This window comes from Lepidochelys kempii, chromosome 6 (assembly GCF_965140285.1).
Source record: "Lepidochelys kempii isolate rLepKem1 chromosome 6, rLepKem1.hap1, whole genome shotgun sequence".
NCBI lineage: Eukaryota > Metazoa > Chordata > Testudines > Cheloniidae > Lepidochelys > Lepidochelys kempii.
In genome coordinates, this window is record NC_136385.1 from 16,235,069 (window position 1) to 16,250,748 (window position 15,680).

A 15,680-nucleotide genomic window follows, 5' to 3' on the forward strand; every position below is an offset into this window, starting at 1 on the left:
TCCTTGTGAAATTCCTCTTGTTGTTTGACTGTGGAGGCCTCTCTGATGGCTACAGCCTCTCCATTAACCATTCCTTGTAAATCCTTGTGGCCAGGGCCCACCAATGGGTAAAGGGTGGGGCGGGGGGGGGGGGGGAAGATAGACCCATCCAGCAGGAAGGGTATCCACCACACACTCTTCCCCAGCCTCCTGTTTAAAAACACTTGCTCCAGAAGGAGAACAGCAATGCTCAATCCCATGTGATGACTGATTACGTGCCCAACCAACGCCACAGGCTGAAAACGATTTGCTTAAACTGAGCACACTCCAACCTTTTCCAGCAGTGAATCCTGTGTGATTATTTTTTGTTGCAGAAGCACCTAGGAGTTGCAGTCATGCTCCAGGCCCCCATTGTGCTAGGGAATGTGCAAACACAGACCAAGTGGGCAGTTCCTGCCCCAAAGAGCTGCCATTCTAGACAGTGTCTCTTAGCTTCTCCCCTCCCGCTGGTGTTCAGATTGCATCCCTACAGCAATTGCTGCTGTGGGAAAGATGCTACGAGTGGGTTTGAAGAGTTTAGCTTCATTTATTGCCATGTACCATAGAATATTAGGGTTGGAAGGGACCTCAGGAGGCCATCTAGTCCAACCCCCTGCTCATTGCAAGACCAATCCCCAATTTTTGGCCCAGTAACCCTAAATGGCAAGGATTGAACCCACAACCCTGGGTTTAGCAGGCCAATGCTCAAACCACTGAGCTATCCCTCCCCTGAAAGGGGAGCAAAGGAGCTGGAAAGGAGGAGGGAGGGGTCTCAGGATGCACTTGGCCAGGCTGCCATCTCTCTCTTGTGTTATCGGTAAGGCCCTGTTAAATCACGGTTTCAGGGATTGCATTGAAATTAACCCAATATTGTGATTTTTCCAGTAGAGGGGGGAGACTGAACGGGGGATGAAACAACTCACAGTAATGGATGCAGGCTGGGCTGATTTCACCAAATGACACTGACCATCCAGCCCAGGCTGTTGTTACAGCTGCCCACCTGGCCAGCAGGGAGAGGGGGGCAGTGCTGACAATGCTGCAGTTAGGAGTCCTGGCTCAGCAGCAGGCCCAGGGGAGACATGGCAAGGGCTGAGCCCAGGATCTGCCACTGGGTGCATGAGATGGTGTGTGAGGAAGTGGGGTGAAAAGATGGATTCCAGACTCCCCTCCACCTCTTTGCAAGGGTACGGCCCCCTTACACACTTGGTTGTGTGCCAAGTGCAGATCCTAGTCTCAGCTCCTGCAGTGTTTCCCTGGGCCTGCCAGGGGCTGCTGTAGGTTTAGAGAGCCCAGGGCTCCTAATCGCCATGTGGTGTTGATGCCGTCCCCTTCTCCCCACCAGCAAGGCAGGGAGCAGCAGCTGCAGCCTGGACCGAGATGGGCTTGGACAGCTGGTGCCATGTGGTGAAACAGCTGCACTGGCTCACCACCCTACCTTGCTTCCCAGGGTAGGACTGACCTGTCGCCAGCCCCCATGAGTAGCTGTGGCTTCAGGCGGGAGGTTGAAGCCAGGATGCCTGCTTCTACCATCCCATGGGGAAAATTGCAGCAGTTTGGGGCAGGGAAAGGGGAGTCTTGGCAGTCGTGCCTGTCCCATGAAATTCAAACATTGAGCTGTGACAAACACCCTGCAATTTATGCAGGGCTTTAGCTACAGTGGCCAGGCCTTCATTCCTCCTTTCTTCTTCTCTCTTCCTCCTTTCCTGAGAGCAGCTTCTGCAATGGGGAGACCTAAGGTGCTGGCCAGGCTTTCAGAGCCCTGGGGTGGTGAAGGGAAGAGGTGGGGGCTGACTCTGGATAGCTGGAAACAGTAGGTTTTTAGGTATCTCATTGTTACAGGGAGGGGGATGGGTCCTGTCATTTCATTGCAGGGCAGAGAAGTGGGCAGAAGACAGGACCTGTGGCTGGTAGGAAGGGTGAAGCAGGGACACATAGCAACTGATCTGTTCCCTTGAAAGATTCCCAGCTCCGTGTCTTTGAGACTCAGCAGGAGCTGTACCAGAATCAAGGGAGATTAACCTGAGCTGAAGTATCAAGGAAAGGCCATGTGGTGTTGCTGCCTCCTGAATGCTGAAGGGCTGGGAGCTAAGCAAGGTGAAGGCTCCCCTGGGTTTGCTACCTGATGACCTGGCCAATCCCTCCACTCTCAGCCAAGCGTCCTGTGGCTGTATCTCCTTGCCCCTTGCTTTCTGTCTGCCTAATGCAGTCGCCTCTTACTTTGGCCACAACCACACTGGCTGCTCTCCGTGCCTCTGGTAATGCTGGGACATGTGTGCAGTGGGTGCTTGTGTACTCTGGGCACCTGTGCCTCTGTAGTGCCCTCTGTGTGGCTCAGGAGCATCTGGGCTGGGTGGGCCTTATCAGCCTGCGCTGCGATCAGGCAGCAGGGCTGGAAATCCCTGCAGCCCTGGTCTGGGATGTTGGCTCGCATTGTAAGTGCTTGTAGAGTGCTTGTAAATTGCTTTGAGGTCCCTGGGGGCCTCAGCTCCTTCCTGCTGGAAGCTGTCCTGTTTCTCCAGCCAGTTGCTAGGCGCTGGTCGCTAGGATACCAGCTGTGACTGGGCAGGCCTGCACATTCCTCCAGTGAGCTCCTAACCCTGCCCAGCGCCTGCCAGGACCTTGCCAGAGCCTCGCCTGGGGCAGGTAAGGGGGCAGTGCCCCAGGAGGGCGGTGGGAGCAGGGCGGGGGGTGGGCAGAGCTGGGAGGTGGCAGAGCAAGTGGGGGAAGCTGCCCATATGATCCCTCTGTCCCCAGCCCAGATAAGTGCGGCTCAGCCTGTCCCTGCGGGATTGACCCTCAGCGCTGAGAGGGGACGGCTGGCTCCATGGTGTCTCTGCTGAGCGTTCCAACAGAAGGGGCAGCCAGTGGCAATACCCATGATGGGTTTATACTGCTCACTGAGACCCCCCACCGTCCCCCAAGGATCTGAACAGCTATCTACCAAGGTCTGCCTATGTGCAGCCTGGGGTAAGATGGGAGCCAGTGGAGGTGAAAGACCCTGAATTCCCTCTGTTGGGCCAGCCAGTGTCCCTTTTTATGGCCATTGGACTTGGCTGACGGTGGAAGAGCAGGGGCTGCTGGCCCATCCACACGTGCTGGAGCTGGGCTGGATTCAGTGGTATGGCAGGGCCCAAACTGGCCTAGGGCTCTCCCCTCGGATCTGCCTCTCTTGCTCCGCGATTTGCCCTATCGCTGAACAGAGGTGGAGCTTGGGTTGTGGGCAGAGCCTGGAAAAGTACCAACACACCTTATTCCTGTGCTGACCCCTGGAACTCAGAGGTGGGTAGAAGCCCCTGAGATACTCAGGCAGCAGCAGAAAGGCCAGGTGCCATGAAGTAGCTTGGAGGAGCCTTCTCTGGTGCGTCTAGAGTCCATAAGGATAGCTCCTCGGGCAGAGCACAGCAAGAAGATGCTCAGCATTTGCCACTTCTTTATGGGTGTGGGGGATCCACACGTGCTCCTGCCATCTGAGCCTCTAGTTGTGCTGGACCTGACCCTCTCCGGTAAGTTCCTGGACTGTCTGCACACTCCAGTCTGCAGGGCCAGATCGTCCTCTCTGTAGAGACAGAGCCTCTTGCTAATCCCTAGTCTGCACTGGGTAAAACCGCAGAGATGGGATGGATAGCCAGGCTTGGGGAGCTCCATCAACAGGTGCAGAGAGTTCTGTGCTGGGGAGCCAGAGCAGAAGGGCTCAGGGAGGGGGGAAGAGAAGCCGAAAGAGGAGCCTGGGGGGCGGGAGAGGAGGGAAAGAAAAATCCCCTTTAGGGCTATCACCTGGTAACTCTCTGGGTGACACTCTTAGTATGTGACCCTCTGAACCCCTCAGTGCCAACTGACAAAGGGTTCCCTGTCCTGTAACAGCAACATCTAACAGGACTGACAAACTCACTACACCTAGCACCACACTGTCATGGTATGTATCCAGAAATAGCGTAGTGTAAGGTATCAAATGAAAGCTGGCATCACGCTGGTCACTAATACCATTGTGAAATGTACGTACTGAGTGTTAGGAGGCTTATTCTTTCACCCACTTACTTCCCTGGTCCTTCTCGCATGAACAGAGAACAACAATACCCAAAGTCCAAAGGTGCAAACAATTGGATGTTTATTGGGGTGAACTTCCAGCAAGCATGATTCCAGTTCCCTTCCTTAGTGTCCCCCTTCCCAGCTCTGACACCACAGAGCCTTACACCTATGTCCCTGTTCCCATTCCTGCCCTTAGCAAAACATGATTCCAATTTCCCCACCCCCATTCCCTGTTCCCATTCCCCCCCCCCCCACACGCTTCATGGTTGACTGCAGACTATATAGTAAAACTTGAGTTTTGCTTAGCTATACTTTAACCAATCATTTTCCTTAAATTTAACTAACCAATCCTAACATATTGTAACATGATTATGTAAGCAATTATATCCCACCACCTTAATTGGTTTACACCCAGCAAAATTAATTATACAGCAGACAGAAACAATCACAGAACCAGACAGAGATTATACAGACAAACAATAGGGAAATGGGGACTACAGTGACAGAACAACAAAGAAATGAGGAGTACTTGTGGCACCAAGTACTCCTTTTCTTTTTGCGAATACAGACTAACACGGCTGTTACTCTGAAAGAAATGAGGATTTCACATCCCAGCTATTGATAAGTGAATTCTTGCCAGACAGGATGCTATCAAACTAAGTTTCCTTTTACATCTTCTAGGCACTTCCCTTTCTCTGGAGGCGATAGGCACAATCAGGACAGGATTGTATTCCTAACAGCCCAATAGCACCTTATTTCAATGTGACTAGTTTGGAATGTGAGGAGGTGACCGGTCGCTTCCCAGCTTATGGCTGCCTCTGCTGCTTCACTAAAGGCCTTAGTCTAAGCACAGGGCCTCAGACTGTCACAGTAAGAGAAGGCCCTTACACCGGCAGACAGTGATTTGATTCTTTCTTTTATACCTCTATAACTAGCTTAGTGAGAAGAATACACCTAAATTCTTAGAGTATAGGCCTTTACAGACAGGCCTGAATATCTATATTCTAACACTGAGGATATCATTTAAAAGTGATGTGTGCATCCTGGCACTGTGTCTTTAAATCTGTAACCAGGCAGAGCTGACCCACAGGTTTCTGCCAGACAGGAGAGAAGATATGTCTCTGTATCATGTAAATTAAGCCAAATCTGTCTACGACATACCCAGGAGGATGGGAAGACACTGTAGACTAGACTGCAGGGGCTGTCCTGTCTGGGGGGTGCAAAGACAATGAACTTTGGGGGGGCATAAGGGGAAGGCAAAAGGACACCTTCAGCGAGGCAGCAAAAAGATCAGCACTTTTCCCATTAATTAAAGTTGTCTCCTGGGCTAGTGATGCTGGAAGGTTTGCCTTAGATGAGATTTTCACCTGTTAAAAGTTGTTTAGACTCTAAGACACATGTTGAACCTTTGGTTTTATGTGTAACCGGCTGCTCTTACTACCCTTGCTCGGCAGCTCTTAAATCTTAACCTTTGTTAATAAACTCCGATTCGTTGTCCCTGTAAAGAGATGCCAGTGCTCTGTTGTTTGAGTCAATCGAGTATCCGTTCCAGTATAACAAGTTGGTGGGTGTATTGTTCCCTTGAGAGTAGAGAACATAGTAGTTACTAAAAAGAAAAGGAGTACTTGTGGCACCTTAGAGACTAACCAATTTATTGATCTATGCAGGAAATAGCCCGACTTGATTATGTAAAGAGTTGTCACTTTGGATGGGCTAGCACCAGCAGGAGAGTGAATTTGTGTGAGGGGGTGGAGGGTGAGAAAACCTGGATTTGTGCTGGAAATGGCCCACCTGTTGATCACTTTAGATAAGCTATTACCAGCAGGACAGTGGGGTGGGAGGAGGTATTGTTTCATGATTTCTGTGTGTATATAAAGTCTGCTGCAGTTTCCACGGTAAACATCTGATGAAGTGAGCTGTAGCTCACGAAAGCTCATGCTCAAATAAATTGGTTAGTCTCTAAGGTGCCACAAGTACTCCTTTTCTTTTTGCGAATACAGACTAACACGGCTGTTCCTCTGAAACCTGTCATAGTAGTTACTGTGAGGGTTCAGTGTCAGGGGCTGGACACTACGGGGGGATGATTTTGAGGAGTTTGTGGTGCACCAAGTGTTGCCCTTCAAGGCAAAGTAGGGGCTGGCACAGCCCTAGGAGAGTGCTTGAGTGGCTGGGAGAGTCCTTGAGTGGCTGAAGGGCTGGCGGGGTCAGGACACCAGCTACCACCAAAAGTCTCCTTCACTGAGGCAGGCGGGTAACACAATGACTCGCGGCCCCAGGGTGTCCAAGAAAGTATCCCATAGCCCCTGGGCTCAGCATGGTTCCCTGTCACTTCCAGGCCCCGGCAGGATCACCTGGCTTCAGAACTGTGATGCTGGGTCTCAGGGCTCTGGGCCCTTCCGTTCCTAGGAGATCCAGGCCTCTGTGGTCCTTTCCTGCCTCTGGCTCTGGGATCCGCTGGCTTGCTACCCCGGAAGGGCAATGGGCTCAGAGCTGGGCTTTGTCCTTGCCCCTGCTCTGACATCACAGTGCCACAGGTATGACCTCACACTCCATCGCCAGGGAGACACCGGAGGAGCAGTTGAGCCAGGCAGGGTGGGTGGCGATCTTGCCCCCATGCTCAGCTGTACCACGTCCTCTGTCTCTATAGCCACTGGGCACCCTGCCCCCCAGAGATCCAGCTCTCCCTCTGCCATGGGGCGCCTCCCCCTAGGTGGCGTCTCACCCTATGTGAGGACGAGTGCTGGTGGGAGCGTGGACCCTCTGAAGTTCTACGCCACGAGCTACGGCACGGCTTACGGTAAGGGCCCCACAGCAAGCGGTGCCCGACGGGGCATGTGTGGCCATGAAGGATCAGGGGAGGGGATGGTGAAGCCCATGCCAGCCCTGGAGCTGGTGCCCCAGCAGGCCATGTGAATGGCCTTCCCTGCATCCCTGTGTGCCGGCCATCACCCCCTGGGGAGCCACCGACCCAGTGGGCTCAGGGAGCCAGTCAGCAGCGCTTCCCTCCCACTGTGCTCTACTTATCCACTGCTGGCCTGACCCCAGCCTCAGTGTCCCAGCAGGGCCAAGGCCTAGGGCAGCTTCCCTAGCAAGGCCCCTGTGTCCCCAGCGCTAACCCACTAAGGACTGAATCTCTCTCACAGCTCCCCACCAGCCTTGGCCCTGTCCCTGTCTCATCCACGGCCACATCGTCTTGAACTGACTATCTGTGCCCTCTGGTCCCCTCTGGTGGCCAAAGCCTGTATAGCCATGTATGAGTCCTGCCCTGGTGCCAGTCTAATGGACCTGCTGCTTCAGCTCAGTCTCCCAAGTTTAATCCCTGGTGATGCCAACTGCTGAGGCGCCATTGCAATTTGGTGCTTGGGGATTGTCCTGGAAGAGCAAGTCCTTTCAAAGGCTCTAACAGTATTAGAGGAACAGGAAGCGTCTCCCTCCCTGAACAAGTGTCTCTCTCTCTATGGGCCCCCACATTGCCTGCGTGGCTGATATCTGCGATTCCCCTGCTCTGTTCGGCAGGGCAGGAGAGGTTCCATCCTCGTGTTGGCCATCACTCCGGAGCCGGGTACAAATCCAATTACCGGCCTGTCGTCTCTTACAAGGCCAGCCTGGATGAAGTGGATAATCCAGCCATGGGGTAGGCTGTCCTTGTGGAGATGAGGGGCCTGGGTACAGCTGGGATTGTGTGCGGGGTAGGGACCGTCCCATGGACTATAGACCCCTCTCCCACCCTGGGGCGTTCATCCCCAGGTTGGCGGGTCTCCCTCACTACTCCCCTCTCACCCCTTGAGGAGGTGGGTGTATCAGTGCAGAGCTGGGATCTGTCCTGCAGTGTGGCCTAGCGGATGGAGCACTTGCCTGGGCCTCAGGAGAGCTGTCACTGGCCTGGTTTGCCACCTTGGGCAAGTCACTTCCCCTGCCTGTGCCTCAGTTTCCCCATCTGTAATGACCCTGACCTCCTTTCTAGAGCACTGTGAGATCTACAGAAGACCTAGCTATCATTATCCCACACTTGTTCTCTTCCTCCTGCTTCAGACAGCTCCTCCAGGATAACTACGACACGGTGACCACCAAGCATTTCCGACCCCTCCAGCTGCCCGATGGCAAGTACCCCTTGCCCTGGAGCGTCTACCAGCCGGGGAGCGGGTTTGTTCGAGACAAGCCTATTTCCTTCCCTACCACCAAAGCCGTAAGTGTCCAGTAAGCCCCGACGCTGGGCCTGGCCAGCTCATGGATCAAGATCCTGTCTGCCATGGGTTTGCCATTGGGAATGCAGCCTGGTGACATTGTGGCTAGAGGATTGTGTAGATGGTACGTTCCATCCCAGAGCTAGTGCTAGATTGTAGGGCTGGGGACAGAGAGGGCCCTAACCCTTTAATAACTATACACAAAACGACCCTTTTATTTTATTAACTACGTGCAACAAGGAAAATGGAACTTACAAAATTAGGTTTGGTTGTATCCATCTGTTGTCTCTTGACTTAGATCATCAGGTCTTTGGGACAGAGCTCATCCTGGTTTTGTGTCTGTACAGCACCTAGCACCTCTGGGTATGTCTACACTGCACGCAAAGCCCAGGTTCTGACTCAGGTTTGAACCCAATTCCCCCTTCCATCCACACATACATCGGTTTGACTCAGGTCAGCAAGCACCCAAGAGCCAGGTCATAGGACCCTGCTAGACTTTGACTTGGGGCCAAGCCCTGGCATTTTGCAGTGTGGACACAACTTAAGCTGCAGACCCGAGTCAGGAGGTCTGCGTAGTGTAGTATGGACATGTTAGCACAGCTGTGAGACCCTGGTCCAGCACTTGTAAGCTCAGGATTACAATGCAGTGTGGGCACTCCAGTGTAGGCTTGGAAACAGAGTCCATAAGCCTGGGTCCTGCAAACCCAGGTTTACAATGCAGTGTAAATGTACCCACGGGGCCTGGTCAGTGACTGCAGCTCCTACATGCTACTACAACACAAATAATAAACAATAGCACACATTGGTTCTGTTCGGATGGGAGTACAAATAACCCGACAGTGTTCATGAGTGCCCACAGGCCTAGAAAGCGCTGTGGTCTGCTCCTCAGCGCGGGCTCCGTGGGGGGGTGGGTGCCATTGGCATGATGTGACCCCAGAGGTGGGGTTACCCACTGACTGCTTGGTGGCCTGTGTGAAATGAGGAGTTTGCGGGGAGGTCTCAGTCTGGATTGGGCAGGTGGCCCTGATACATGTAGTGCCTGCACAGCTGGGGTGGGTTGGCAGTTTTAGCAGAGAGGCCAAGGACTGAATGGGCATGGACTCTCCCCCTTAGAGCTGGCAGCAGCGGTAGGGCGTGGGGGCTTGCACTGCAGCTGGGGACATCCAGAGGCAGTCAGCGTCTGGAAGCGCTGATTTAACACACGTACAGGGGTGTGTACACTTGCGACGTTCCTCCCCCCCTTGGACACTCCCCTTCACCTCCTGCAGCAAAGGTCCATATAAACCATCCCTTGGCTCTGATCGCACTCCTGTGGGGATATAGAGGCTCAGCAGTGCCCTGTGCAGCCTTGCCCATCCTGGCTGTGTGGGGACCTGGCGCTTCGCTGCCACGGGACTCACCAAAGGGGCTCACTCTGCAGGTTAAGAAAGTCCACTTCGATACGCGGGACCAGGGGCCACGAGCCATCACAGGGCTGGAGCCCAGACAGCTCCCCGACCTGCACAAGCCACAGGGGAAAGGCTCCGTCGAGGGGGAGAATGCCAGACACGTGAGTACAGGACCGGCTCTCCCTGGGCCTTGATCCACTGCCGGCACCAGAACAAAGGAGATGGAAAGGGGAGCCACCAGACATTTGTCCTGGGCATTGCAGCAAAGCAAGGGGGACAGCCCTGGTGTGTCTGCGTGCAGGAGTGAAGGGGAGATACCCTGGCACCAGAGTGGAGGGCTCCTGTCAGGGGAGGTGGGTGAGGGTCTTCTGGCAGGGTGTGTGTGAGCCCTGGGTGGGTGGCAGGATGGGTACTAGGCTGGGGAGGTGGGTAGGGGTCTACTGGCAGGCCGGGTGCAAGACTGTTTTCCCCCCGTTCACTCGCTCTCTCCTGCTCCTTGCAGGGCCCTCTGTACATGTCCACAGAGTATAACTCCAAGTTCCGCTTCGACATTCCTGGCCAGCCAGGTACGGTCCTTCCTGGAGCCCCTCGCACCCTCCTGAGCCATGTCCTGGGGCAGCTAACCAGGCCTCTGCCATAGGCTAACCCATAGGAGCTACACCTGTACTCTTCCAATTCCTAGCCATCCCCTCCTTGTCTAAGCAGCACTGGGCCTAGCCATGGCTTGGAAAGGCACACCGGGTATTCTGTAATGAGCCAATGCCCCATCCTGGGGCCAGGGGCCATTGCACTGCTGGAGGACGCTGTCTTTTGGCTGAGACAGGAAGCCGAGATCCTGAAACCTGACTGCTTGTGGTTATTAAAGATCCCCTGGAACTTTTGCTAAGAGCAGGACTTGTAAATGGTTTCCCAATCAAACTCCCATTCAGGCGCTTACCTTCTGCCTCCCTAAATTCCCCCAGCAGTTTCAATTGGCTGTGCTCTTAGTTTCCCCTGCCTGTCCTATCACTGTGTCGTGTCGCTGTGAGCTGGTAAGCACATTCCAGCTCACAGGTGGCTGCATTGCAGTGATGGGGAAATGATCCCTAGTCTTACTGGAAACCCCTTTATGGTCTGTTGGATGGAAAGCGCTGTGTGCAAGATGCTATCCTCACCCGGCAGCCCTCTCTGTCCTCTGCCTGGGAGCACAACCCCCTGTCCCTCTAGCCTTAAAGGGTGGGGTCTCCCTGCTGACGAGCTTACTGACGCTGGGGAAGTAGAGAGGGGGTGTTACTGGAACTCCTATCACGAAGGGAACCCTAGGTGAACCATGCTTTCTACTGGCTAGAACTGTCTGGGAATGGTAAGGGGTGTGGGGTTCCTAGGGTGGGGGGAGCGTGGGGAGCTCTCTGAATTGTCCCGTGGGCATGAGGCATTCTGGGGTTCCCAGTTCCTGTCTCCTGTGCAGACTATGCCGGCTGCACAACCTCACCCCTGTCATTCGCGTGGTTCTTTGTCCTTATGATCGCTCTCACCTCCATGCAGCCACCTACGCTGAGGTCACCCTTCAGGCCAGGAGCGTCAGAGGCAGGATTCCACATGCAGCCCCCATCCACTTGCACCGCTATGCCACGGCCCAAGCCCAGGCTCCCTTGCTATTTCTCCCAAACAGCCTGGGGCCCTCCCTGTGATCTTAGCTACCCACGGGCCACCTCGAGATCTTTCCTCCCACGCCTGTTTGGGCTGGTCCCACAGTTGTCACGGTCCAGCTTATCTAAATCCATTGGCTTGTCCAGCGATCGTTTCCTCTCTGGTGCTCTCAGCTCCCATGTGCGCCTCATTTTGCATTCAATCAGCAGCCCAGTTAAGTGTGAGGCTAATGCAGACACAAGTCGGGCTTGCCCTGTGGGAGGCCCTGTCTCCCTCTAGTGGTTAGACCAAATGGAGGTTGATGAGCCAGCTCCAGCCTTCATTGACGGAGCTGATCTTTCTGCTCTGGCTGGAGAGGCTGGTGGTTTTAGAGCCAGAGGTCGGAGGTTCGAACCCCGAGGTGCGGCGTTACGTGACTTTAGGTGGCTTAGATATGTTGGTTGTTGCCCAGGGTTGGGAATGTGGATTACTGTGTATTCCCCTGCCTCATCTCCCATTACAGATTTCCTACAGCGAAAGACGATAGGAGCCAAGGAGGAGACGGGATTCACTGAGGGCACCCAGCAGAACCCCATTGCCTTCCTGCCACCTCCTCCGGGAGAGCCAGTAGGTGCTGGGCCCTGGCCCGCCCCCCTGGTGGTCGTCTCTGAATGGAGCACAGCGTCCCCTTTGGACCTGGGGGTGACCCAGCTGTGCATGCCCAGACTTACCCAGGACCCTGTGCAGCTTGCCAGCCCCCGGTTTCCCAGCCTCTCCAGTGGGTTTCTCTTCCCCCCGCCCGTTTTGTTCAGAACCGTCTCTGAGCGGCAGCTGGGGTGAGGCTGAAGGATCCTGTGCCCCATCAGGGCTGCCCTGGAACACATGCCAAAGCTGTTTGGGGCCCAGCATCCCAAACACCTTCCCCCCCACTTACACACACACACAACACACACAGATCCGCTACATGGGGAATGTCGCCCACAGCCTGGCCTCATCCCTACCAGCCTGGGGACCCCATGTCATGGGCCAGCCCCATACACCGGCAGATTCCTTAGTAAGATCTCAAGGGATCCCCCTTAGATCCCAAGGGGAGGAGTTGACCAGGCCTGGCCCAGCCTGTCAGGGGAATCCTGCATGGGGAAGGGGCCTCACTGCCCAGCGTTTCCCTTGCAGAGGAGCCAGCCTGGCATCAGCATCACCAAGACGGACTTCCTGCCCAGCGCTCTCCCCCATGTAAGAGGGGCCGGGGGGAGGGGGGAGAGAAGGAGGAGCAGAGGGAGGATGGCAAAGGGTAGGCTAAAGGGTGGGAGGGGTAGGAGGGTCACCCAGACATGGGGGGCAGGATGGGCAGAGTGGGGGAGTCACGCAGAGACTAAGTGGGGAGGGCAGAATTAGGATCTTTTCTGGGCCATAGCTCCATGCTGGGAAAGCCATTTGGAGTGCCCTCTCCCAGGGTCCTGTAATAGGTGGCCAAGCCCCTGTGCTTGGGTGGCTTCCAGTGCGATCAGGGCCTGTGACCCCGCAGAGGCTGGGCTGTGACGCCCTTTGCCCTGCTCCCCCTGTGCAGGTGAACTGGGTGGCTGCAAAGTCCTTGGAATGGGGGAGGTGACACTTTGCCCCAGGCTGCATCACTTTGTCCCTCTCCTGACAGGGCGATGAGTTCCTGCCCGTGCTGTCGAAGGGCTCCGAGCGAGAGACGGGATTCAGCCGGGACAAAGACAACGGCCTCAGTGCCATGGTGAGCGACCCGCCTCCCCTCCTCCAACCTGCCTGCCCCCACCATTCCACTGGCATCCCCCATCCTGCCTTCAGTCCTCCCTGTCTGCCTGCATCCTCCTCTCCACCTGTAACCTGTCTGTGTGCTGGCCTCTCAGTCTCCTCCCTCCCCGTCTGTGACTGTCCCCCCATTCACTGGTCTCCTCCTGCCCCCCAGGGCCTGCCGCACGCAGCACCCCAGCCTGGGGCCGGGGGGTCAGGGCCCCTGAGCCACACTCAGTTCCGAGGGTTCCAGAGGCCCCCGCAGACCCAGACCAACCTGCTGGGCCGGGAGTACGTGGGGAACAAGGTGAGTGTGAGCACGGCCTGTGCTGCTTGCCCAGGGTCCTGCAGGTCCCCTCGGGCCTGGCCAGCTCAGCCCTGTGTCCCTCCCCCAGGAACTCTCCGGATTCAGCATCAACAACAAGAAGTATGTGACGCCCCCCTATGACCCGGACTTGCCCAACAAGTACCTGAGCAGCTACAACTCCAAGTGAGTCTGAAATACTGCCACCGCCTGCCCCTGGGGGAGCTCTAGCCAGCCCACCCTGCCCCTGGGGGAGCTCTACCCTGCCTCCCCCAGCGCTCTCCCCTCTCTTCATGTGCATGCCCTGTGTCTCTCTTGGTCTGAGTGGGGGTGCCCTGCCCGGGTGTGTGTGGGCAGGGAAAGGGAAGGGGGTCGCCCGGCCTATGGGGAGGGGGCTGAGCAGCTGATGGACCCAGCAGGATGCAGCGCTCTTTGACTCTGTTTCCTCCCCTCTGGCAGGTTTTATGACAACACCCTCAAGGGGGTGGACCGCGAAGGATGGACCCGCGGAGGGATCCAGCCCCAACAGCCGGGTGGCTTCGCCACCAACAACCACATCACTGAACTGGGCACAGATCCCAATGCCACGGAGACCCTGAGACGGGTCCACCCCCATGTCGGCCGGTGAGGCTGGCTGGTTCCCACTGCCCTCCACCCTGTCCCTGACGCCCTCCTGCCCCTCCTCTTCCCTCTGTGATGCTCTCCCCCTCCACTCCCAGGACGATCACAACGGTGGACCCGTTTTATCGCGACACCCCTCACAACAGCCGCTTCTCTGCTCTCTACCAAACCGCCGTACCTGAGTAGGTAAGGGGCCTGCGTGAGCTCACTGAGCACCTCCCAGGGCAGGGGGGTTGGGATTGTGCTGCCTCCCAGCTATGCAGTGGAGCACCAGGGCACGCACTCATCAGAGACCTGGCCAGTCAGCTGTGAGCACTTGGCCCTGGTGCTGGAGCCAATGAGGCCAGGTGTCAGGATCTGCTAGGCCTGGATCAGGCTTTCTGCTCCACAGCGAGGACTTCCTCCAGGGCACAGCTCATGGCATTTCCTTTCAGGGGACGCTGGGAAGGGAGTCCCAGGCCCTTATGAAGAGTGGAGAGCATGACGGCTGCCAATCCTCATCCCTGTCCTTTCCCCAGCCTTTGAGGAGGTGATATGAGTTCCACAGAGCCACTCCACCTTCTCCATTCCTCTCTTGGGGTCCCTCTCCCCACTTTGCCAGATTTCTAGGACCGCTTTGCCTTTTCTTTGCTTTCTTGCAGATCTGTGTCTCCACCCTGCAGGAGCTGGTCTCCCCTGGCGAGGCAGGGACTCCGGGGCTGGTCTCCCCTGACGAGGCAGTAGCTTCAGCATCTCCTAAAGGGCTTTACTTTTCCAATGATGTAAAGAGAAATCACCACCCAGTGAAGGCTCATTGGTTCTCATTGGCCTAGCTGCCAGCCCTCCTCCCCTTAGATCCCATAGACCTCTCCTCTTCTTCCCCATGGCCCCCATAAACTTCTCCTTCTCCTCTTCCCCGGGGACCCCAGCATGCCCTTCCACCCCGTCCGCTGCTGTTTTCATCGGGGAGCCCTCTGCTGTGCGAGCTGACCCCAGCTCTCATCCCATGGGTCGTGGCACCCATGTGCTGCCATGGGAGCTGGATGGAGTCTTTGCACCTGAAGGATCAGCTGGTGCCTCCTGGCAGAAAGGGGAGTGCAGCCCCTCCCCATCACCTTGGCTGCTCTGGCTGGGGGTGTCCTGGGCCCTGAAGTTCCGTTCTCTTGGCATTCGGGCCCCATCCCGCTCGGCGCTGAGCAGTTGGAAAGGAGGGTGCCTGGCACCACACAGGATCAGGCCCTTTGACTTGAGAAGGGAAGCTGGGCCCTGTGTGTGCAGCAGTGAATGGAGTTAACCATTAGATATGTGCTGCAGCCAGCTGGGCTACCCCAGCTCACCACAGGGTCCCTGCAGGGCCTGGCACTGTCCCTGCAGGGCCTGGGGGCTGTTCCCATGGGGCCTAGGGCTGTTCTCGCCTGCCCTGGGGGACTTGTAGCGTTCACCGGCACCAGGGTTGCCTCGATTTGACCATTAAATCATTACCATCAATGGAACAAGGCTCTTTTACAGCAGTGGAGGATCTGGTGGTTTGTTCTTCAAATGTAGCCCTGTTGCTAAGGCCACCCGAGACCCAGTGGAGGCTGCTGAGCTCTGGAGATGGGTGACTGAACCTGCCCTGCAGATGCATGCTCAGAACCAGTAAGGCTAGGTCACACTGTAATGTCCCCCTGCCCTTCGCCTGCTCGGAGGAGTCTTCACCCAGCGGCTGCTCTCCAGACCTTAATCCAGGTCCCTGCACTGACTCCAGCTGAGTAACTCTGGGTTTGCCTGGTGCAATCCCCGCTCTGCCTGACT

At 56.0% G+C, this 15,680-nt stretch overlaps 1 protein-coding gene across 4 annotated transcripts; it reads left to right on the forward strand.

Moving 5' to 3' along the window:
* The first annotated feature begins 2,594 nt into the window (after positions 1-2,594).
* On the forward strand, positions 2,595-15,348 carry SAXO4 (stabilizer of axonemal microtubules 4). 4 transcript variants are annotated; one of them, XM_073350605.2, is made up of 15 exons: positions 2,605-2,661; positions 6,380-6,578; positions 6,692-6,841; positions 7,561-7,678; positions 8,077-8,230; positions 9,649-9,777; positions 10,119-10,182; positions 11,748-11,851; positions 12,398-12,457; positions 12,876-12,962; positions 13,158-13,289; positions 13,378-13,472; positions 13,746-13,910; positions 14,006-14,089; positions 14,549-15,348. In XM_073350605.2, exons 3-15 carry the CDS (start codon positions 6,736-6,738, stop codon positions 14,628-14,630), a joined length of 1,380 nt encoding a protein of 459 aa, XP_073206706.1. In that variant the 5' UTR covers positions 2,605-2,661; positions 6,380-6,578; positions 6,692-6,735; the 3' UTR covers positions 14,631-15,348. The 4 variants fall into 4 exon arrangements, 3 of the variants coding, with proteins under 3 accessions (XP_073206707.1, XP_073206706.1, XP_073206705.1); XM_073350606.2 differs by lacking the exon at positions 6,380-6,578 and having other exon boundaries at positions 2,595-2,661; XM_073350604.2 differs by lacking the exons at positions 2,605-2,661; positions 6,380-6,578 and adding an exon at positions 3,271-3,521.
* The last annotated feature ends 332 nt before the right edge of the window (positions 15,349-15,680 follow it).

Excerpts from the sequence above, each read along its gene's own strand:
- SAXO4 (XM_073350604.2), top strand. The coding sequence starts at position 3,428 with ATGCTCAGCATTTGCCACTTCTTTATGGGTGTGGGGGATCCACACGTG. Across the intron at positions 3,522-6,691 it reads GCTGGACCTGACCCTCTCCG|CCACTGGGCACCCTGCCCCC; the intron begins GTAAGTTCCTGG and ends CTGTCTCTATAG. Across the intron at positions 6,842-7,560 it reads GAGCTACGGCACGGCTTACG|GGCAGGAGAGGTTCCATCCT; the intron begins GTAAGGGCCCCA and ends TCTGTTCGGCAG.